General features: G+C 39.8%; 1 protein-coding gene across 2 annotated transcripts; it reads right to left on the bottom strand.

The window, feature by feature from the left end:
• Positions 1 to 6976: 6976 nt before the first annotated feature.
• Positions 6977 to 24103, bottom strand: mdm2 (MDM2 proto-oncogene). Of its 2 annotated transcripts, XM_034233461.1 has the most exons (13): positions 23973 to 24101; positions 19716 to 19744; positions 14423 to 14490; positions 13929 to 14003; positions 13710 to 13843; positions 12485 to 12534; positions 12051 to 12109; positions 10784 to 10868; positions 9823 to 10019; positions 9455 to 9589; positions 8883 to 8948; positions 8585 to 8768; positions 6977 to 8228 (listed from the first exon to the last, which is right to left on the bottom strand). In XM_034233461.1, exons 3-13 carry the CDS (start codon positions 14471 to 14473, stop codon positions 7780 to 7782), a joined length of 1485 nt encoding a protein of 494 aa, XP_034089352.1. In that variant the 5' UTR covers positions 14474 to 14490; positions 19716 to 19744; positions 23973 to 24101; the 3' UTR covers positions 6977 to 7779. The 2 variants fall into 2 exon arrangements, with proteins under 2 accessions (XP_034089352.1, XP_034089353.1); XM_034233462.1 differs by lacking the exon at positions 19716 to 19744 and having other exon boundaries at positions 23973 to 24103.
• Positions 24104 to 24717: the final 614 nt, after the last annotated feature.

Here is a 24717-nt window from a genome sequence, read left to right as displayed (position 1 = left end):
TCTTTACTTTTGGGTCTGGATCCCAAATCTATGATTCTTCTGAGGGAGGGGAGACGTGGGAGAAAATCCAGATCCTCCAAGTTCAGAATATCCAATAAAAGACGTTTATACAAATGGAAAATCTACTTTTATTCCGTTATATATATATTTATCCTTGTAATTGAGTGCTGGAATTTTGCTGCAGCTTTTGGTAGCATTAATATGTTTTAATTTTGTAATAGAAATAAAGTACATAACAATTAAATAATATAAGAAAAATGTGCAAAAAACAATAATAATATTTACAGTAAATTAAAAATAATAATAATAAATTAAATTAAAAAAGGAAACATTTGCAATAACAATAAAGTAAATACAAAATGTAATATTATATGAACATTATAAATTAGCATAAACTATAATAATAATATTTGCAATAAAAATAATGACATTTAAAAAAAGGGAAAATGTGAAATAAAAATAAAGTTAATAAATTAATTAAATATAAAATATATTGGAATTAAAGTTAAAAATCTGATATTAAAGATACATGAAATAATATATAAAATAGATAGATTACAAAAATAAAAAATAAATAACTATTGTAAAATAAAACAGGAAAAAATAATATAAATTCTTCCATCCATCTTCTCCCGCTTATCCGTGGTCGGGTCGCGGGGGTATCAGTTCCAGCAGAGAGCCCCAAACTTTCCTTTCCCTGGCGACATCAACCAGCTCTGACTGGGGGATCCCAAGGCGCTCCCAGGCCAGCGAAGAGATATAATCCCTCCACCTGGTCCTAGGTCTACCCCTTGGTCTCTTCCCAGCTGGACGTGCCTGGAACACCTCCCTAGGGAGGCGCCCAGGTGGCATCCTAACTAGGTGCCCGAACCACCTCAACTGGCTCCTTTCGACATAAATTGTTATTAGTATTTATTTTTAAATAAATATATGACAACATGAAGTATGGTACATTAAACAGGAAAGATTCAACATCAAATACGTGTTTTTAACCATTAAAAAAATCAGTTAATTCACATTTTTAGAGAAGCCAAAAAATGACTCAAGGGTGCTCTTCAACAAACCGGAAGTCAGGTGTTGTAGTTAAACCGTGGATTGACAGCAGCTGCAGTGGATGTTCTCACAACTCTTGGAGGCAATTAAGGTAATTATAAGCCTTATAATTCACTTTACAAACACGATACATTTATTTTAGATTCACTTTGACTTACACTTCCTCGATATATCGTATTTTTGATATTTATTTGAGAGTAAACAATAGTAAATCCACCCAGAAGTCATAAGGAAAGAAAGAGGCTTCAAAACTTGCTTGAAAATTATCACATTTTAAAGTTGTATTTACTATAAAAGTAATTCTGCGATTTCTTTCTGCACGTGCATGGGTTCATTGTAAACAAGGAGAAGTAATGGATCATTCGGGATAGTTTTACTCGTGAGAATTTTCTCAATTATGAAAGAAATATAGGATTCAAAGTAAAACAACGTTTGTTATTATCAACCAATCACAGAGCAGAATCTGGTCATTTTTGGACATTTACACATTTTAAGTATTTTTTCTGTAACTATTTCAATATCAGAAAAAAGTAGAGAATATAAAACCCTAACATTTCCTGATGGATTACATTTTGGTGAGTGTAGAGCCACCTTTGTCCAGAAGAGGGCAGTATACACTTTCTAAAAAGGTGGATTCATGATTTCCTAAAAGTAGAAGTACTCAGATCATGTACTTAAGTAAAAGTAGAAGTACTCAGATCCTGTACTTGAGTAAAAGTAGAAGTACTCAGATCTTGTACTTGAGTAAAAGTAGAAGTACTCAGATCTTATACTTGAGTAAAAGTAGAAGTACTCAGATCCTGTACTTGAGTAAAAGTAGAAGTACTCAGATCTTGTACTTGAGTAAAAGTAGAAGTACTCAGATCCTGTACTTGAGTAAAAGTAGAAGTACTCAGATCCTGTACTTGAGTAAAAGTAGAAGTACTCAGGTCTTGTACTTGAGTAAAAGTAGAAGTACTCAGATCTTGTCCTTGAGTAAAAGTGGAAGTACTCAGATCGGTAAAAGTAGAAGTACTCAGATCTTGTCCTTGAGTAAAAGTGGAAGTACTCAGATCGGTAAAAGTAGAAGTACTCAGATCTTGTCCTTGAGTAAAAGTAGAAGTACTCAGATCTGGTACTTGAGTAAAAGTAGAAGTACTCAGATCTTGTACTTGAGCAAAAGTAGAAGTACTCAGATATTGTTCTTGAGTAAAAGTAGAAGTACTCAGACCTGGTACTTAGTAAAAGTAGAAGTACTCAGATCTTGTACTTGAGTAAAAGTAGAAGTACTCAGATCTTGTATTGAGTAAAAGTAGAAGTACTCAGATCTTGTACTTGAGTAAAAGTAGAAGTACCAGAGTGTAGGAATACTCTGTTACAGTAAAAGTCCTGCATTCAAAATGTACCTCAAGTAAAAGTAGGAAAGTATTATCATCTAAATATAGTGAAAGACAGTAAAAGTAGTCGTTGTGCAGATTGGTCCATTTCAGAATAATATATATGATATGTTTTATAATGATTGATCATGAAAGTGTTCTCAAAGCTGGTAAAGGTGCAGCTAGTTTGAATGGCTTTGTATACTGCAGGGTAGCTGGTGGATTTACTCCAGGTGGAACTAAAGTCTGATTCAACACTTGATTAGATTTCACATCATTCATCCACATCTGTGAAGTAACTAAAGGTATTAAATACATGTAGAGGAGGAAAAGTACACCATGTACCTCTGAACTGAAGTGGAAGTATGAAGTAGCATAACATGGAAATACTCAAGTAAAGCAGCACCTCTTTTCACCCTCTGTCTGAAACCAGAGCCCAGTCTGCTCTGATTGGTTAGCTGACCGGCTCTGTTGTGATTGGTCAAAACGCTTACATATGTCCCGCCCCCTTAGCCTATCACGTACAATGTATTGGAGGGCTAGCCAATAGGAGCATGAGGGAGTATGTGAAACAATTATCCTTCTAGAAAAAGTCTGGTTTAGTCTTTTAATGTATTTCTTTCATGTATTTCATTTTTTTAAATGAAGTCATTTAGTACATCTGGTTGATAACTTTGAGTAGTAAAGCAAATATAGAAAGTCAACAACAACAAGTAAACAGAAGTCATATTTTATTCAGCTCAAACAGAAACATATTAGAGATCTTCTTATTTAAATGCTGACAGCTTAAAATACACATGAGCATCTTAAATAAACAAAATAAATAAAAAGACACTCCTTGGAAGTTTCCTGGGAAGAATATAGACCTGTCAGTGCACTGCAAGGCAAACATATATTATATGGCAAATATAATAAATTAAAGACACTTTTTATAGTATTTCTTATCTAGAAATTCACATTTGTACAAACATATTACATATCTCTTTCCAGGAAACTGTCAAGGAAATAATTAAGCCCTTAAGACAAATGTTCATGGGTCTATTTCTCTGAATAATCTCTCAAATATGTACAAAAAATAACTCTGTAATGCGTCACTAAGTAAAGCGACAATGGGGTTTAATCGGGAGCATTTATAAATAATATTTGTACTTTTTAAACGATATCATTGGGCATTCACATTTAGATCTCTCAGCTATAGATGAGGATAACGTTTCATCTTGGAAGAAGAATTGATAGCGCCAATAAAAGGGACCCAAAAATGTGGTTTACTGTACGATCCAATTTAAACTCCCCGGGGGAACAGAGAGCTTCGTGTGGCCGGGGCATGATGCCCCGGCCACACGAGGACGAAAACGGCTAAACGCATAGGATTAACGCAAACACAGTCGCAAAAAAGCTTCCGTCCACACGCAATAGTCATCCGGATAGTGTCTGTCCACACGAGACCGCTCCGTTTAGCTCCAACCGCTGGAGAAGCTGCAGTACATATGCAGGAGCCTGTACGTGGCGCTGTAACTTCCTCCACAAAAGCAGCGAAGAAGCATGGTTGTCATGGTTGCCCTTCTGTTTATTCTCCGCGGTGGGGGCCGAGGGAACCGGGCAGAGTTTTTCGCCAGTCAACGTGTATTAAAGTTTAAACCTTCCGACAAAATTATAAAAGTGCCGGTCAAAGGTCTTCTTTGTTATTTATTGAGCTTTAAAACAAATGAATAACGAATCTATATATTATAATAATAAAATACACGGAGCCTCTCTTTTTCCTCCCTCTCTTCGGACAGCGCCAGTGTCTGTCTCATGCAGCAGCTGATCCAGTAATGAGTGACCCGGCCGACAGTACAAATAAACATATTTATAACTAGTTTAGGTAGTTTGAGAGGTAATTAAAATAGCTAAGGGTGATGATCTGACTTGAAGTGTGTGTTTTACTCCGTTCACCGCCGCATCACAGCGAGAGGAGCTGCAGGTAAGCAGTGTATAAACATATTTATAACTAGTTTAGGTAGTTTGAGAGGTGTCTCCGTCCTGTCAGATTCGACTTCACTCGCGTTTAGGTCCATATCGAGAGAAAGATAAATAATCTGAATTCAGTGTGCAGTTTACTTTGACGCGGGGGTGAGCAGCAGAGGTGGGGAGAGGCGGGCTATTTCCTCATCATTATCAGAAAATGATCGTATAGGGCGTACACACGGAGCCGTTGGACCCCCCAGAGCGTTGCGTATGCCGTTCTATCCACCTTGGGACCCGTTATCGTTTACGCAGTCGTTTAGTGCCGTATTCGGTCGTCCTCGTGTGGCCTAACGGTCTATATGACACTAAACAGTAACGCAAACGACCGTTTTCGTCCTCGTGTGGCCGGGGCATCAGGGGAGGCGCAGCGTGAGAACAAAATAACGAGAAACAGTGAAATCTTATGGAGCCCTGGAGGTTCATAGAGAGAAAAATAAATAAAACGTGGCCACATAAACACAGCAGTCTGCAAAGAAACGGTTGTCTCCTCTGTGCTCCACTTCCTACTTGGCGCACCAGTAACTATCTCGTGCGAACGAGAAACTTTTTTTTTTTCTCCATGAACCTTTAAGGGCTCCGTAAAATCTAGCAAGTTAACGTCAGCTAACTTTATGCGAGCGGCAACATGGATCGATCTTTTGTGAAGTTACCTAAAGTGAGAGAGGAGACAGCGTCTGACAGAAAACGTGTCACTTGCACATTTTTGGCTGTCTGTGGAGACCGCTGACGGCCGGCTCGGTTCGCTGACGGCCGGCTCGGTTCGCTGACAATAATTGGGAGGGTTCTTATGTTCTCTGAGGGGAGGCTCACCTTCCCACACTTTGGAACAATCATAACCTATTGACTGCAAACCATTTAACAACAAAGCTGGGGAGGATTAAGGTTTTAAATCAAATCTCTGCAGGATGGAAAAATGGTATCTTGACTTTCAGAAATTGGTCAAAAACACTCTTCTTTTACTTTTAGGATAAGGTCTGCCTGTAAAGCCTCAGATTTGAAAGAACATCATATTCTGAGTCCCAAACAAATAGTTTTATTTATTTATAACGATCTTAGCTCTCAGAAATATATATAGGGAAACTCCACTGACTTTAGGACAAGAATTGGATGCAATTTGTGTTAATGTTAGTGCTTCAAAAAACCAAACGATCAGGATATGCGTCTGAAATGTTGTCAGAGCATATCTCTCCGGCAGTGGCTCAGTCAGTAGAGGCTTGGACCGTGAGCTGTAGGGTCGCGGGTTCAAGTCCCCGAACAGACTTAAAGAATTGAGCGTGGACTGCTACTTGGAGAGGTCCCAGTTTACCTCCTGCCCTGGTGCCCTTGAGCAAGGCACCGGACACCCCCCCCACTGCTAGGATGGGTTAAATGCAGAGAACACATGTCACTGTGTGCTCTGCATGTGAGACCATTAAAGAGGGGTTCATCCTCCAATTCTATTCTAACACTAATAATTAGACCCTTATTGTGTCCAGGAGTCAAATGGCCCGTTCAGGGGAAGGTTACTAGTTCCCTTACAGATTGAATAGGGTTAAGATCTTCTAAATGATGAATCTCACCTTTTCCTTACGTGGAAAACTCCCAAAATCTGTCTTGACTGCAGCTAAAAATATTATAGCCCGACGTTGGAAACCTCCTAACGAGAGTTTTTTGAACACTTCTTACCTTGAACTATCTTCGGTGAGAATCAACGATGCAAAACCTGGCGAGACCTCTGAAGTGAACTAAACAACCGGACTCTGCTCCGCTAAAATAGGTGGTCTCGGAGCGCTTGCTAGTGAACTCTGGAGCGGTTCATCTCTGGTGTGAACGCAGTCCGCACCAAAACATAGGAAGCGTAGTATTTACGTGTCACAAGAACGCGGATGTCTTCAAATCTTTAGCGAAAGAGTCTTTCAAGACATCCACGGTTGTTTAGTTAAAGAGTGAAGCAGAATGAAGTGTTGGACAGTGTCGTGTAAAGTCTAAATGCTCCGTCAGCTACATAAAAGTAAGAACACTGTCGTCGGTGAAACGCCCTCCTGACTGCAGAACGTCTCTCATGTGTTATAATGTTTTTTAACGGACGTTGTCTGATCATATAATCATATGCGCGGGCCGCTAGAGTCTGTTGATCTCCAGATTAACAGCAGCACGAGAATAACCTGCTGAAAGTGCCGATGCTCCATGGCGGAGGCTCCGGTAGAAATTGCCGGGATTTGCGTTTTTACCCCCTTAATGTCTGACCAATGGCTGAACAGCATTTCCGAGCACATGACTTGTGTTTAAAGTTTGAGTTTTGCAAACCGAACCTTCTGAAGAATGAATCAATGTAACAAACAGTCGTCTGGTGCAGAGAGAGGACTGTTAGGTGTGAATGCAGTTAAATCCAAATAAGGATGCTTGGATCCAAAGCGTTGTGCAACCTGGATAGTTTTCTGTGTTGAAGATGTTGCAATAAGAAATGTATGATAAAGTAGTTTTGACAGAATTATCCATAAAGGAAATGTCTATTTTCCCTTTTCATTAGAATCAAAGTTAGTATTTTATCGAGGAAATCTATTAAATAAAACAGTACGAGATTTTTTAAGAAACAATCGGACACTTTTTATAAGGTATATTTACTCCGTTGTAAATAAATGATGCATTTAGTGAAGCAAAACTTGACAGAGAAACGTATATTATAACATTACAACAGTTTCCTGATGTCCTTTTTCTAACGCGAGACATTTCAGAAGAAAGAAGAGGAAGAAAAACTTCCAAACGAAAGATAATTGAATTGACATTTAGGTTTAAGCATCATTAAGCACTGACGCTCAACACAAGGTTTATAACCCAAAATATGCACTTTCTCCCGTCTTCTTTAGTAAATACCACATTTTCATCCATTAAAAAGTGTTTCTCTATTTTATAAATTGAACTATTAGAATACTTCGAAGAACTTTCTCAATGAAAAGATCATTAACAAAAACCGGTCAAAAATGACACGAGTGGGAAACAATGCGTCTCACACAGAAACAGGAAGTGAACAAATCACAGAACTTTGACAAATGGTTTAGATTTTGGTTTCTTTTAGGCGGTTGTTGACAAAAATTAAATAATTCCAGCTTCTTGAATAGATCGTCACCTAAAGCGAGAGAGTGCGCACGGACGGACGCAAGGCAACTGAAATTTGGTAATTTATGGAGTGGTGCAGGAATGAGCTTTTTTCCAACTTCCTGTTTGAATGCATTTGAATGAAAGAATTAGCCGCCTTTAGCTTAGCATTGGGGATGTTAAGTCGTGTCGTTCCTTTGTAGTGTCTGTCCTGCTGAACAGAACCTCTGTGTCATAAAGGTTGAGGCGGAAGGAACCCGGGAGATGCTGGATGTTATTCTGGGATGTTCTAGATGAGGTAGGTTAAGACGACGGACTGGATGGGCAGCCTGCACACGGGACACAGCTTGTTCCTGTTCTTCAGCTTCCTGGCGCACACGTAGCAGGACATCAGGTGTCCCGTGTTTCCGTGAACGATGCAGCCGTTCTTCGGACGCGACTGACAGATGATACACGGATCCAGGCAGGACTCGGGAAGACGCCATTCTGCAGAAACACTGCGCTCCAGATTAGGGACTCCAGCAGGAGGACGAGGAGTGTTGGGGGAAGATGGGAGGAGCTCCTGGGAGTCCATGGAGGACGAAGAAGGCTGGGAGTCGGGAGTGTTCTGCTGCGAGGAAGAGGACGGCTTGGAGGAAGAGAGGAGCTCCTCAGAGTTTGGGGCTGAAGAGTCGGAGAAGCACTGAGACTTTTTCCCATCGGGGACGTCCACTCCTTCGTTCTCCTCGCCATCTGAACCTACAGGAGACAAAGCGGACATCGGTTAAGGATGCAAAAGTACGAGGGGATTTAAAATGTATTGTAAAAGAAAATGTCCGTCTAATATCGATCGCTTTGTTATTTCCCACATCTTGCAATCTACTTATTTAAATAAATAGTTATCACCGCAATAAACCGTATTTAATTTGGTCTTAATGTACATTATTTAATTTCATATTCTGTTCTATTTACATGTATTCTTGCACTACTTTTTATTTGTATTTGACTCTATGTTGGAGGAGCTCAGGTCAGAAGAATTCCATTTCTACTCTGTAGCTTTTGAGCATATGACGATAAAACCTTTGAATCCTTGCAGGTAAACAGCTTCTCTCTACCTGGAGTCTCTCTGGCTGCTGATTGGTCGGTGGGCTTTGTGGGCAGGTCTTTGGAACTGGAGGAGGCGGGCTTTGGGGGGAGTGACGCTTCAGACAGCCAATCCTGGCGCAGCGTCCAGCAGCGAAGACATTTTCCGGGCAGAGGTGGGTTCAACTCGTCACACTTCACACAGCGCCAGTAATCCTGAGAGAGAAACACACACTGTTAGACCTGGTGTGTGTGTGTGTGTGTGTGTGTGTGTGTGTGTGTGTGTGTGTGTGTGTGTGTGTGTGTGTGTGTGTGTGTGTGTGTACTCACAGCTTCAGTGATCTCTGTGTCTTCATCAAACGAGTCGTTATCCTCAAATATGGTGACCTCGTAAACCTGGACAGAGAACAAAATATATAAAACAATCAGTATTTTATTTATTTTCATACATTATGTCCAGTCTGCTCTGATTGGTTAGCTGGCTGGCTCTGTTGTGATTGGTCAACCAGCTTAGAGATGTCCCGCCCCTTAGCCTATCACGTACAATGTGTTGGAGCGCTAGCCAATAGGAGCATCACAAAACTCAGGGTATATGTAAAGAAATTATACTTTTCCTTCTAGAAAAAAACTCTAGTATGTTTAGGCTTTTATTTCTTTCATGTATTTAATTCTAAAAAATAAACTTGTTTTTTTATTCATAGCAACATTTTAAATAAATAAAATAAATGTATTCATTAAAATACTTTTCAGGTACAATGTGTTGGAGCACTAGCCAATAGAAGCACGAGTGTTCCGTAACTTTAGCGTTTGCAGAACATTTACATGCACAAAAACCTTTATTTAAACCCCCCCCCCCAAAGTAGAATAGGGTCTCTTTAAAATGTAAACAGATGAATATTTACCTGGTCGTCTGTGGACATCAGAGAAGCTTCGTCTTCGTTGTAGTCTTCCGAGTCGACGGATTCGACCTCGAACTCCACGCTGAAGTTGTCGCTGTCCGAGTCTGAGGCGGCAACCGTGAGCTCTGACCTGCCAGACTACACACACACACACACACACACACATGATGAATACAATGAACGCTAATGAGTGTCTTTGAGGGTTATTATTGTAAGCTAACAGTGAAATTAAAACACTACAAATAATAATATTATTATTTTTCTTAAATCAGCAACTAAATGCTCAATAAAACAGAAAAACTAATGAAACGTAATAAAAACACAACAAAAATGTCTAAATAAATGAGATGTTTTTGTGTGTAAATACTCACGGTGCTGTGTGAGTCTGACGATTGGCTGCTGTGTCTGTCTTTCGCCAATCCTCCAATCACACACCACGACAGACTCTCATCAAACGTCAGGGAGTAGCTGTCAGACCTCCTCCTCTTCCTCCCTCCTTCTTCATCATCTTCCTCCCCTGACTCCTCCTCTTTCTCAGCTTCACCACCCTCTGTGCTGTGTGAGGGTCCTGAGAGAGAGAGAGAGGCAGTGATTGGAGTTTAATACCTCAGACTTAAAGTGCACCTATCATGCTACTTGTAGGCAACAGCATAGGTCTCAGATATATACAAATATATTGAAGTGTTTGCTCCAAACACCAAACAGATCATTATAGCCACGCCTCATATCCCTCTATTCCACTTCCTGTTTCTAAAGTGCTGATTTGGGTATAAAGCTTTAAAGAGGAGGGGGCTGAGCTCATGCGGGACCCGGCAGCTACTGTCTAAACTAAATGCTGCCGTGATGAAACGCCATATCATGGATTATCAAGGATTCTCTCTGAAACAGTCTGGAGCTCAAAGGCTTTCTCTCTTGCCGGTTATACCACAAGGTGAGTTCCTTTCTACTTCCTGCTTCTTCACACACATGCTCTCCAGTACAGGTTAGCTCTGAGTGTTAGCGATGCTAATGTAAACACCGACCATATTACGTCCAAAACAGTCGGGCATTGTTTCTGATAGCAACGTTTCTGATTGGGCCGTGGGTCCACATTTCAGATATTACGTCATATCGGACGCAAATCTGGATCAGCTCCGTTGTTCCCCCGTTTTTAGAGATTTGGGTACGGAGGAAAAGAGAGAGGGTTTTATCTTCTGACGCTGCGTGAGTTCCCCGACGCACCGGGGACACGTAAAAAGTGCTTTTTGCATGATAGGTCCCCTTTAAGAGGAGCGAGTACCATGAAAAACGCTCTATAAATAAAATAAAAAGTCATATCATTATTAAACTCACCGGCATCGATGCTCCTGCCGCTGCTCCTCCTTCTTCTTCTTCCTCGCCCTTCTGGTGATGAAGAGCGGCTTCCTGAGACTGCCTCCTAAAAGCACAAACACACATTTATTAGATATTCTAAAATATTAAAACTCCATTTAAAATTTCATTTTTTCTTTGCCTTCCCCATCATAATCCCCGTAGCAAATGATGCCCCTACATGCGGTTTCATATTTAAAATATTCTCCTTTAAAAAGTCATTCATTAATAGTTTCTGATAAATAACAAAAACTTCTCTAAAATAAATGCATGCAGTTGTTTTTAGAGCATTACTGCATGCAGTGCCACGGTGACGCCTCCAAAAACCCGGAAGTAAGCTCCTTCCGGTTCATTCGACAAAAACGCAATGTCTCCATAGGGTTTTGGAAAATAGCTGGAAATCAGGTCTGTGGTTGAGACACATTGAAGAGACGGATCACGTTTTGTTCAGAGGATAATCTCCACATGTCTACTTTTATAATTTTCTAATCATAAATCTAGTCGCCAGAAGCTAAATGCTAACGTGATGCTATAAAGGAGCTACAGCAGGGTCGCTGCTTCAACGTTACGCCAACTTCAGATCCATATTCAAACACACAGATTCTAAATGGTACGAGTTGAAGTGTTTGTTTGAACACTCTGCAGGAGGCAGGGACTTGCTTTCAAGCAGAATAGAAACTAACTTAGAGGAGTGTTTACGTGTTCGGCGTAATGACGTACAACGGCCTCCACAACTTCTGTAGTCCTATTCAGCCACTTGGTAACAACCATCGTTTCTCAGACACGTCAACTCTTCAGAAATCACCAGCGGGGTCACTGCTGATGGATTTAATGTCGTAGAACAAAACGTGATGCGTCTCTTCGATGAGTCTCAACCACAGACCTTCGTTCAGATATTTTCCTAAATCGTCCGGTGCCTTGCTCAAGGGCACCACGGCAGGGCAGGAGGTGAACTGGGACCTCTCCAAGTAGCAGTCCATATTTAGGTCTGTTCAGGGACTTGAACCGGCGACCCTACGGCTCACAGTCCAAGCCCCTACTGACTGAGCCACTGCCGGTTTGCATTGAAATATCTTGTCCTACTTTTGGTCCTTTTCTTACAATTTAATGCGTCTGTGTTCGAACGAAAGCACATTCCCAGTAAGTGTTAACCTACTAGGCAATAAAGCCGCTTCTAATTCAGATTTTTGAGGTAAGATTTGCTCAAAACGGACTCAAACACAACAGTTATATTTGATCTGAGTCTCACCTCGGCCCCTTTGTCTGCCCGAGTCTCACTTTGGGGTTCAATGGGGCTCGGTGGTGAATCTGAGGAGGAATCAGAAAGAAGTTAGTTTTTTATGAATGTGTTCTGAATCAGAGGAAGCGGAGAAGAGGAACAGTTGCATCGTGGAAATGAGGAAGTTATTTTAGACTTCAAACACAGCTCCGTCTCCTAAACCTCTCATGTCGATACAGCCAATGTATTTATTATGTAATCGTTTCCACGAGCCCAGTAGTTCCCCTTTACTTCAAAAAGTACATTTCCCGTCTGACGGCACGGTGTTTCCAAAGGCAATGAGTCCATTACATGTGTTTTTCAAAGCAATTGTGAAAGTGAGATCCCCCTTTGGCAATAAATAAAGAACTGTGTTCAATCTTGACATTTAAATAACACTAAAATGAAAAGTGGAGCGGTCTTACCTTGGCTTTTTATCGCCACGAGGTTCTTGGTGATCATAGCGAAGAGAACTCTGAAACAAACATACAATTATATATTATTATCAAGTTTTGATGTGTGTTACTAGGGCTGCTCAATTAATCGCATTTTAATTACGATTATGGCTTGCAACGATTACGAAAACAACGTAATCGAAATAAAACGATAATTTCTTTATTATTACTTTTTTAATTTCTGGTTTTTCAGTTGAATTAAACGTAAAGTTCAGGGTAATCAACTGTTAAAACTGTTCACATTTCTTTTCTCCAATAAATGGATGTTTTCAAAGTCAATGAATAATCGCATTTACAATTATTGACCCAAATAATCGAGATTAGATTTTTGCCATAATCGAGCAGCCCGATGTGTTACTATATTATATACCTACTTGCTGTGTTGTTGCACTATGCCATATTAAATGAGATGCATTACTTTCTGCATCCTATATCAGGGTTTTAAATGTTTTCCCCGTAAAGTCAAGCCAGAAAACTATATTTCTGTTCCTCAACAACTGTATAATTACTCCACAAACAACATAACTATCTGTCTCTCCCTCTCCTGGGTCAGTATCGTCTCATGCAGCTCACTGACCCGACAGTGAAGAATAAATATGTATAACTAGTTCCAGAGGTAGATCAAATAGCACAGTGTGTTAGGTCTAACTCTTAGTGTGTGTGTTGTCACGGCGGGCGGAGCTGCAGGATTTCTGCTTCACACTCGTTGCATTCCGCTATTTTACTGTCATTTTTGGACACAAATTCTGACAGACCGGTGAAGCCATGTTGGTGAGCTTGTTTAGCCGCGCACTGAGAAAAGTGTCATGTATTTTACGTCATGTGATCGGCTCTCCTGATCGGCATTTACAGAGAGCACCGATCGATCGGCCGAGAGTGAGTATCGGCCGATCGATCGAAGCATCCCTAGTTTTTATAATTTTTGAGCAAAATCTAGCATGAAAATTCCTCCCAGAGCGGTTTAAGTTGTATTTATTCTTACTAAATTCAACGTATATGAAGTTCAACACCTGCTATAAGGTTTTCATTTGATAATCTATGGTCATAGTATTACAAATAGTCAAATAAACTGCTTTCCATAACTGGCATAAACGTCCCTTTACTGAGAAACAGTCAGATGTTGTTGTTGTTGTTGTTACTGTAGAGCAAACCAAAACAAACACTAATAAATCCTCCTCCTCTTCCTCTTCCTCACCGTGGCTCTTTAACAGAGAAGCTGTCGACGCCCAGCACTCGCCCCAGTGCATCCTGGGAGCAGTGGACGATGTGCTGCTGCTTCTGGTCGTACAGCTGCTTCTGGATGATGTACTGACCCAGGTAGAACATCACCTGCAGGACCAATACATCACATATTTAGCATGGGAACATTCAAAATGTACATAAAACCAATAAATACAAATAACTCCATGTTTACCTCCTTCATGGTGAAAGTGTCTTTAGTGGCTCCAGCTTGTTGCAGCAACGTCTGGAACTCTAGCTTTGGTTTCACCTTAAAAACACACAAAATGTAGATAAGATTTGAATAACAGACACTCCTACAAAGTTCTCTGACCATGTGTGTGTGGACAGACACTACTGTAAAACCAAATAAATAAAAAATAACCATTAACATTTTCTTATATAGAAACTTTTAAACACAGTTACAAGTTATTTCCAATCAAAAATCGGAGGAAAACAAACAAAAAGTGTATTTTACTCAAAAGGGGACCTAGTCTGCTCTGATTGGTGGAACTTAGAGATGTCCCGCCCCTTAAAGAGGCCAATAGAAGCACAAGTGTTCCAAGTGATGTCACTGTGTTCCGGAACTTTGAGATTTTAGCCTTTGCAGACGTTTCTAAAAGCTATATAAAAACACACCCCCCCCCCAAACAAAGCAGATTAAGGGACTCTTTATGTCGCGTCTCTCACCAGTTGGTTCTCGTCTGCAGTGTCGACGTTGAGCTGGCTTTCTGCTGACATTGTGAGGTTGATGGTTGCTGCACACAAACAGGAAATACAATGATTAGTAATTAGGCTCCAAGGAACTAGGGATGCGAATTTGAAAGCAAATGAATATTCGACTCCCAAAAAAACGGTTAACCGAAATGTACATATCATATAAAAAAAATGTTGACCAAAAAAATAAATATATTTTGTTACATGTTCAAATAAGTTTAGGAACAAGTCGAATGTGTTAAATGTATTAACTGGTGATCAGTTTGAACAGTTGACAGCTATAGGCCTACAGCTTTCATGCTTAAAACATAACTTGGTTTTTAAATGAAAGAGGGATCGTACACGAACAACATAACGGGTTAGGGTAACGTAACCCGTGACAACAGAGATCAACAACCTGTAACAGGGCTATGCACAGAATGCAGCTATTCAATACTCATTCTTCTTTAAGAATATGAGCGTGTCTACTCAGGGGAGAGGCGATTCACAACCAGGCCAGCTGTAGAGAAGACCCTCTCAGCTGGAATGTGGGCATAAGATGAGGTTTGAGTCTACGTGATCTGCGTGTAGGGAGGGGCAGCAGCCGTATCATTAGCTAGAGCTAGATCTGATGGATTTGGACATAAACGCGAGTGAAGTATAACCGGACGAGAGAGAGAGAGAGAGATCAGCACCTGCAGCTCTGCCCGCTGTGAGGGACCGGTGAGCGGAGAAAAACACACCTTTAGACCTGACGTGTACATTGAAGTATTCCATTGGATCATATGTAATCAGCGTAGAAACCCCTCCCAAAAAAAATCAAAGAAAAAAGATTATAATAAATATATTCATTAGGGATGCACGATATTGGTTTTTTGAAACCGATACCTAGGCCTTTTCCAAAAGCCTCGTGGATAGGTAAAAGCCCCGGTGCCTTTGCAGCTGGCTTTGGATTCGCCGCTAGTTTAGCAGCGCAGGCGTCTTCGTACGCTTTTAACACACCATCGTAGCGATGGCGATGTTTCAGGTGACTAATCAGGTTGGAAGTATTATAGCTTGTTGCCTTTCTCCCTCCTCGTGGAACTTCTGCATTTGTTAATACAAATAGCAAGCGAACTATCTAACTCTGAAACTTTGAAATAGTCCCATACTACCGACGACATGTTTGTTTACTGTCCTGGCTTCACGGCCGCACACCATTTACGTCACAGCCAGGCACGAGTTAGGGAGCGCTGGATTTGTGAAGAACTCCCCTCTTCCTAAACCACTAATACCACAGTACTGGCAAAACGGGAGGAGCCGAGTGAAAAACAAGCGCCCCTCATCCCAATCCACCCACACCGCAGAATTTCTTTCTTTTGTTTACCCAAAAATATATTGTATATTATCGGGGCTATTAATACTGTTATCGGGAGGACGTCATCATTCCTAATATCAGACCGATAATTATCGGGCCGATAATTCGAATACCTGAATAATCGTTCCCATCCCTACAAGGAACCTGCAAGTAAATTGGATTGAAACAAACCAAAACGTTTTAAGTCCTGGCATTGCCTTCAAATGAGCTAAATACTTAAATTTGGGGCGGTGGTGGCGAAGTCGATAGGGACTTGGCTTGGCAACTGGAAGGTCACCAGTTCAAGTCCCGGCAAGACCAAGTGCTACCGAGGTGTCCCTGAGCAAGGCATCGTTCCCTACACTGCTCCCCGGGCGCTGTTCAAAATGGCAGCCCACTGCTCCTAACACTAGGATGGGTCAAATGCAGAGAAACAATTTCCCCACGAGGGATTAATAAAGTATGTGTATACTACAACTTTTTTGGGGGGGTTGAGTGTTAGGTTTAATGGTAAGGGTGCAGTATTTGTACATAATACCACAACAAATACACTTCAATATCTGCAGGAATACATAAGCAAGCATGATATAAAACCATAATTATTAGGGATGCACGATATTGGTTTTTTGAAACCGATACCGATAACTTCCTGCTTCTCAAGACCGATACCCGATAATAATATATATATATATATATATTAAATGTACCTGTAGTTTTTGCACACCTGGTGGTACAGAAAATACTAGAAGTGAGCAAATGACATGAGCATTACTACTATGAACAAAACAAAGCCAAGAACAGTTTTGACTCTTCAAAGCCTTTTCCAAAAGCCTCGTGGATAGGTAAAAGCCCCGGTGCCTTTGCAGCTGGCTTTGGATTCGCCGCTAGTTTAGCAGCGCAGGCGTCTTCGTACGCTTTCAACACACCATCGTAGCGATGGCGATGTTTCAGGTGACTAATCAGGTTGGAAGTATTATAGCTCGTTGCCTTTTTCCCTCCTCGTGGAACTTCTGCATTTGTTAATACAAATAGCAAGCGAACTATCTAACTCTGAAACTTTGAAATAGTCCCATACTACCGGCGACATGTTTGTTTACTGTCCTGGCTTCACGGCCGCACACCATTTACGTCACAGCCAGGCATGAGTTAGGGAGCGCTGGATTTGTGAAGAACTCCCCTCTTCCTAAACCACTAATACCACAGTACTGGCAAAACGGGAGGAGCCGAGTAAAAAACAAGCGCCCCTCATCCCAATCCACCCACACCGCAGTATTTCTTTCTTTTGTTTACCCAAAAATATATTGTATATTATCGGGGCTATTAATACTTTTATCGGGTTTATCGGGAGGACGTCATCATTCCTAATATCGGACCGATAATTATCGTGCACCACTAATAATTATAGTTTCTGGTGATCCAATTAAGTAAAGGGAAGAGATCGGACCTAGAAAAGCAGTTTCAAATGAACCATGTCAGTGCGGGCCGTCTAAGCTAATTTACAGATGGCCCTGAGCCCAATGGAGATTGCCCTGAAAAATGCTCGCTGACGCACGGAGGGTTTGGGGGGCCTCCCCCTAGAACATTTAGATTGTTGCAGGTCTTAGATGCTGTCTGGTTCTCTAGACTGAATTATAAGATGAACCACCACAATATTATATTGTACAATTTCAATTTTATTCTTCATTTCACTTGTTTGTTTGTGTTTGCTCGAAATACTTAAGTTGTTGGTCAAGAAGAAAAAAGTAGAAAACATTACATTCAGTTATAACTGCCAAAACAAACATTATTTACACTATTATGGCCCCTGTTAAAAATGTTTGTAATGTTATCTACTGTAAGTTGGTCGAACGAATGCCTCTTCATCCGGAAGCTGACCGAGCAGCAGTCGAGAGGAGCCGAGCGCATCCGCCAAGCACACAAAATGAGACGTCAGAGTTCCCGTTAGCCGGCAAATCTAAATCTATTCGGTCAAAATAATTTCCGGTCAAAATAATTTCCCTTTAGCGCAATACCGCTTCAGTTGCGCCACTTATGTGACAGACAAGAAGAGTATGTGACAGACGAGAAGAGTCCATTCTAATCTCTAACACTAATGTGGAGAAAGAGATGTCCTGTGTGGGTTGATTGTGCGTTGATCTGTTGGTAATGCCTCGGGGTTCCGGTGGGCATGTAAACAAATGCATAATGCTGCGCTATACTTTGCTGCCTCACCCGGTTGCATAGCGACGCTTATTGTTGAGGTGTCTTTTAATAAGCAGGTAGTCATATCATTAGCTAGAACTAGCTGGATCTGATCGATATGGACATAAACGCGAGTGAAGTCTAATCTGACGGGAGAGAGAGATCAGCTGCTGCTGACGAGTCGACACGCAGCTCTGCATGATCACATGCAGCGGTGAGCGGACAAAACACACTTCAGGTTAGAATATCACACGTAGCTATTTTAATGCCCTCTCAAACTACCGTAACTAGTTATAGACATGTTTAGTTTGACTGTCGGGTCACTCATTACTGATCCGCGAGCTGCATGATACTGGCATGATAGATTGCCAGATCGGGCAACCAGCAGGTGAGGCTTCATTGCCCGAGCTAAATACTAGATGGCCCCGGGCCATCGGGCAGCCCTTAATGTCGAGCCCTGCATGTGTTATTATTATTTAATGAATTGAAGTGTTTTCTTTTGTAAATGGACGATCATCTTGGCTACTATCAGTGTTTGATCCTGGTCTGCTGACTCAAACTCTAAAGACCTCTGACCCGTTGATTAGTTTACACAATCCACCGTAACCAATACTTATCTCTTACGGTAGTTTATTATAAGCGCCTCCTGACAGCCTGCAATAGATAAACTAAAACATTGCATAACTACAGCCAGCTGGAGGAAAGATTTAAGACCTGGCCTGTTATCAAACGTTGTCGTTGCGTAACGGAGTGTCTCTATTGTTTAAGTATAACTTCTGGATATCTACACGTCCAGAAAATCCATTTACTCGTTACATTTCATTTTTCTGGCAACCAAGTGAATTAAAGGTTAGTTTTCCGTCTCCTTTTGGCTCCGTTTCGGTCTCAACCATCAAGTTATTCTGCTTATAAAGGCCACACTATGGTTCCCAGGTGGTTACAACGTCTGTCTGTCTCAGCAGATGTTTACAGTGTGTTCAATAAAAGCAGAAAACATCTGCCTTGTGATGCAGGAAATACACAGAGCCTAAAAATAAGCACTCAAATGCCTCGGAGCACTGAGGGAAGAAAGAAGGCTTGTTCCAAAAAACCACTAAGAGTATCACGCTTTTCACATCTTTCCTTAAATAGCATAACAATACTGATTAGGGGAACTTAAAGCGACTGTGTGAGTCAGAGGCTGTGGCGGCTGGTTAATGTGAATATATGATGTCTTCAATACGCTGGGTTTTGGACAGAGTTGCAGATATTAAGTTGACAACTCGATTAGAGGGTCAACATAGAAATAATGAACAACTGTCGAAAACGTTACTTTCAGCTTCTCAAATATGGACTTTTGATATGATATTAAAGTGAGTATCTTTGGGGTTTGACCGAAAGAGACACCTTGAAACTGAGATGGACATTATTCTATATTACTATAGAAAATAATCTGCATTTGCTGTTCTAGTCAAGACATGCCAAAAGTAGACAATCATGAAATAAAATATAAGTTAATTGCAATGAACATTTAAAGTCACACATGTAATGATAATAATTAATAATGTAAAATATAGTAAACTTCATTTATACAAGCAGCTTTTAAACTTTCACATTAAAAGAAAGAAATTAACTCAAATCCAACCACTTGAATAAAACAACTTAGACCACTAGTTTTATTTAATTTATAAACAGTTACAAGGGGAGACTGTTAGAAACAAAGTGTATTTGTAAGCTATACATTTGTCTTTATAGTGTCTGGGTGTTAGTGAGATGAATGAAAAGTCTTACCAGTATGTACAGAGTAGAGAATCAGCAGTCTGTGCAAAGGGAAGCAGATAAAGTGCAGTCAGAGAGGAGGAGACAGCAGCCTCTCATATATATATACTAGAGCCGCTCAGACATGTCAGGACTAGACCAGCTGAGGAGGCCCTGAGTGGGGCCTATCAGGCCAGTCAGTCTGAGTCAGCAGTGCGTGTGTGGGGGGGGGGGGGGGGGGGGGGGGTTTGTGTGACTAGATTTTAACTATTGATGGAATTTAACAAGATATCTGAAGACCTCACCTTTACGAGATGAGCTATACCCTTTTTGTAGTTAACACTTTATAAACTACTTGAAATATTCTTTAGTTGTATTTCTAGATTCTAAATAACAAATGCACACATTTAAAATGTGTGTGTGTTCAATTTGACAGTAACAGCTGATTCAATCACACACACACACACACACACACACACACACACACAGGGTGAGTCATCCTTACTGTCAAAATGAGCTAACCACGCTAACCAGGCTAACTCATCATAACTAACCAGTTACTCTAGCGTGTGTGTGTGTGTGTGTGTGTGTGTGTGTGTGTGGTAACTGAGCACAGACCCTGTATGTCTCATCTTTCATAACTCTAAGGTCTAATGATGAAAATGTGATAAAAGTACTTTTTTTTGTACTAAAAGCATTCTATAGATTGTGTGTGTGTGTGTGTGTGTGTGTGTGTGTGTGTGTGTGTGTGTGTGTGTGACTAGATTTTAACTATTGATGGAATTTAACAAGATATCTGAAGACCTCACCTTTACGAGATGAGCTATTCCCTTTTTTTATAGTTAACACTTTATAAACTACTTGAAATATTCTTTAGTTGTATTTCTAGATTCTAAATAACAAATGCACACATTTAAAATAATGTGTGTGTGTGTGTTCAATTTGACAGTAACAGCTGATTCAATCACACACACACACACTCTGCCAGACATGCCACTACTAGTCCAGGGTGAATCATCCTTACTGTCAAAATGAGCTAACCGAGCTAACCGAGCTAACCACGCTAACCACGCTAACTCATCGTAACTAACCAGTGACTCTAGCCTGGTTTCGGTGTGTTTCCACAACAAGGCTTTCTCAGGGTTTAAGAGGATGGAGAAGAGGAAACTAAATGCACTTTGGGATGCCCATGAAGTTAAATGTAGTCTTACCCAAACACATTTTAAATATGGTTTAGTTGTTTAAGTCTGAACCGTAAAGCAGTGATGGCTGAACGAGTAACACTTTGTAAAGGAATATCAACAATACAACTGAATTATAGAAAGACACAAAGCAGCACACGAGGTGGAAATTACATTTACTAAAGTTGAGTATTTCATTTTGTACTACTTTATTCTTCTATTATAGCACATCTTTTGGGGGGGGTTAATGAATTTTTCACTCTGCCACAATGAATTGATAGTGCTAGTTACTCTGATTTCGAAGACATGAATTAAAATGGTTTCTAATAGGTTAGGCTACCCAGCAGGACATCAAGTCATTAAAATAATCTCCACCTTTACCAGCATTAAAGACAAAACCCCATTATTGAATAACCATTAAAGTAAAGTACTCATTACGCAGAATGGCCCATTACAGAGACAGGTTCATTCTGCAGTCTTTTTACCTTCAGTACTTCAGTTAATGTTCATGCTAATGTCGTTTCACTTTAGTTAAGTTTCGGAGGTGGGACATTTACTTATAACAAAGTATTTCTGAACTGTAGATGTAGTACTTTAACTTGAGCTAAATATCTGTATACTTTCTGCTGAAAATTCTGCAAGAGTACGTGGTTGTTGACGTACTATGTTGACAATCTACTCTAGTAAAACATAAGGGATTGAAACACTTAAAAAATAAACCGTAATGTATTTTTTAAATCATTATTCTTATATGGGGAAATTCTTATGTGTTAATGTTTCAGAAAACTGTTGAAACTTAACATTTTAGGACACAGGGGCAAATGTATATAAAAAGGAGATCTCATTACATGTCAGATTATCAGAAAATAACATTTTTTAAGATTACAGTTCCACATCTAATGATACGACGATGAAGCTGGCTATATTGCGAAAGGCCCGAGGACACGATTCACGACAAACAGCAGCCAACAAGAGATTAGAGACAGCGATATATATCCTGACCTGTGTGACCCAACATCGTGTTCATCTGACCCGACAACAGGGTCACGTCACAGGTCTAACGGACACTTGTGTTCAAGAAAACGTATAAAACCTGATAAGTAATTAAACGACACGAGAAATACATCATAAATATATTTGTATCAGGTACGCGAGCGACTAAGAACTTTTTTCTTGGAGTTCGGTCTCCTAAAATGTCAGAAAATTGTAAAAGTGTCCATGATAGTTTCTCGAGGTTAAAGGTGAAGTGTTTAAATATCTTCTTAGTCAGTCCATAATATACATTAATATTGTATAAAACAGAGAAATGCAGAAAATGACGATGTTTTATTGGGTGAAAACAGCATTTTCTGTAACAAACTAAATACTACAACGCCAGAAAACAGATAAGTGTCCATCCTAGTTTCTATGTTAAAGGAGAAGTCTTTAAATGTCTTCTTTGTCAGTAAAAAACCCATAATATTCACTTTAATATGTCAAATACAGCAAATCTCCAAGTTGTTGAAAAGTAAAATAAAAAAATAGCTGTGTGATTTATTTTTCTGCCTAATAGTTACAGCTCTAATATATACACAATGCTACTGTTGGATAAAGGATTCAGAGTTTAACTTAATGTTATGTTTTTTTAATTCAAATTACATTTCTGCAGAAAACTTGTAAAATTGTGCAAAGAAAGGTGGAAAAAGGGCCAAAATCCCTAAATATCAACACATGTTTAGGAGGAGAACATGCCCAGACTCAATCCATGCAAGTGTGTATTATTTGGGCCTTCAGAGTGAATATGTCTGGGCAGAGGGAGGGTTTTGAATTTGACTTAATATTTTTTTTAATTAAAATTACAAGTAAGAAAATATGACATTTCTGCACAAAACTTGTCAAATTGTGCAAAAAAAGGACACAAAAAGGCACAAATCCCAACACATCTTTAGGAGCATAACATGCCCAGACCCAATCCGTGCAAGTGTGTATTATTTGGCCCTTGAGTGAATATGCCTGGGCAGAAAGAGGCTTCAGAAAACATGACTGTTCACCTCCAGCTGACAGAGCGTGAGTCAGCTAAGCTGCAGGGAATATGCCCAGACATGCCCCTGCTCTCTGTGCTCAACTCTGACTCTCTATAGCACTTTCACATGTGATGAACACAGATTAAATGCATTCAGCACCTCAGGATACAACCAGTACAAGTTAACCTACATGTATATAGAAGAATATCCAGAGAAAATAGTTTCAAATAGACTTAAAAACAAGGAAATGTAAGTTTAGGAGGTTTGCTTTCACTCGGTCTGTGGATGCTAACAATGCTTTTCTGGCAGCTATCTCTTGTTAGTGAATTAAATGACACGTCAAAGCTAGTTTTTAATGATTATAACAACATACATGCCTAATAATATGTTGTAATAAATAATAATGCGAGTTAGCATTGCATCTCGTTACTCCCTTGCACACTTAACGAAAAATAAAAAATAATTAATAATATAATAATATCCTACTTTTAAATCTTGTTAGCTGTAATTTGGCGCTTTTTATAGTGAAAATGTAAGTTGATGTATATGGCAAAATGTCCCATGTTTGGAGCAATAAAGTAAAATCTAGTCTTGTACATTACATCTCAGGCTAAAAACACAAAGTCCTCCCTTTGTAATTAACTGCAAGTAACTCAAACACCAGTTTAATACATTAGTTAAGAGTAAAATCATCCCATATTAAACACAACATCCTCTGCCTAGCAACAGTTGATTTTAAATGAGTGACCGTTGGCGAACTTTCAAAAACTTAACAAGCTTAGCTACGGTTACCGCTGCCTTAACTAAACTATTAAAAACTATAAACAACTTAACATTAATACCCGTAACAACAAAGCCGTAACTAAAACCTGTAAAAGCAGTGAATTTCAGTTCTAAAATGTTAATTTAATGTGTCGTTTTTATCGTAACATCGTCCACACATCGTGGCCGCGTTCCCGCTCATAAACCCGGGTACATTCAGCCAAGAAAACACGAGGCTCCGAGGCCTGTTAGCACGCTGCTAACCACCCACTTGTGCTTCTGCAATACAACGTATTTTAAACATATCATATATATATATTTCAGTCTTTGTTGTGTTGACCTACCTTGTCAGTGATTCTCGGTTAAATAATATCCTTCAAAAGGCGGTTTTCACCCAGTTTGCTGCACAGTTTGGGGCTCTAAGGTCCAATGTTGACTCTGCAGTTGTTCCTTCACTTGTCCATGTGACTCTCCTGCTGGCAGAACACTGACACTGCACATATAATAATAATGGAGGGAAGGCATACAATAACAATGATGTTTTTATTTTGTATTCTCTAATAAGATCACTTTAAGATTATTTGTTCCTACCAAAATCTCAATCAGGATACCTTTATTATTCATCCCACATAGGGGCATGCACATGATATTAAAATACAAAATTAAAACGTGTCATTAGTAATAAATGTCTCCAATTTACATATTGCACACTAGTGTTTATTTATTCCACTAGTAAGCAGTCAACATGGATGTAACTAAAGTCACCATGTATACAAGCTGGAGACTTAGCGGTCCGATAAAAAACAAAAAACCTCCCTTTAATTTATTTTGACACATTTCTCGAAATAATGTCTAAGTTTCTTAAAATAATGACTTAAGAATTGTGCTTCAAATCCAAATTGAGTAGTATTATGTTTGTCTCATATTATACTACTACTATTATATAAATATACTACACAGCATGGATTTGTTAATGTACTTGTAGTGTATGTACATTACTACATAATATTGTGTATATTAAACTATTCATACGTTATTTTAATACGTCGGTTTTGTAAGGGATTTTATTTAAAGCCGACGAAACAAATA

The sequence above is a fragment of the Gymnodraco acuticeps genome, unplaced genomic scaffold, assembly GCF_902827175.1.
Source record: "Gymnodraco acuticeps unplaced genomic scaffold, fGymAcu1.1, whole genome shotgun sequence".
In the NCBI taxonomy this organism is placed as follows: Eukaryota; Metazoa; Chordata; class Actinopteri; order Perciformes; family Bathydraconidae; genus Gymnodraco; species Gymnodraco acuticeps.
The sequence above is the reverse complement of the archived record's forward strand: the minus strand, read 5'-3'. Positions and strand labels throughout refer to the sequence as shown.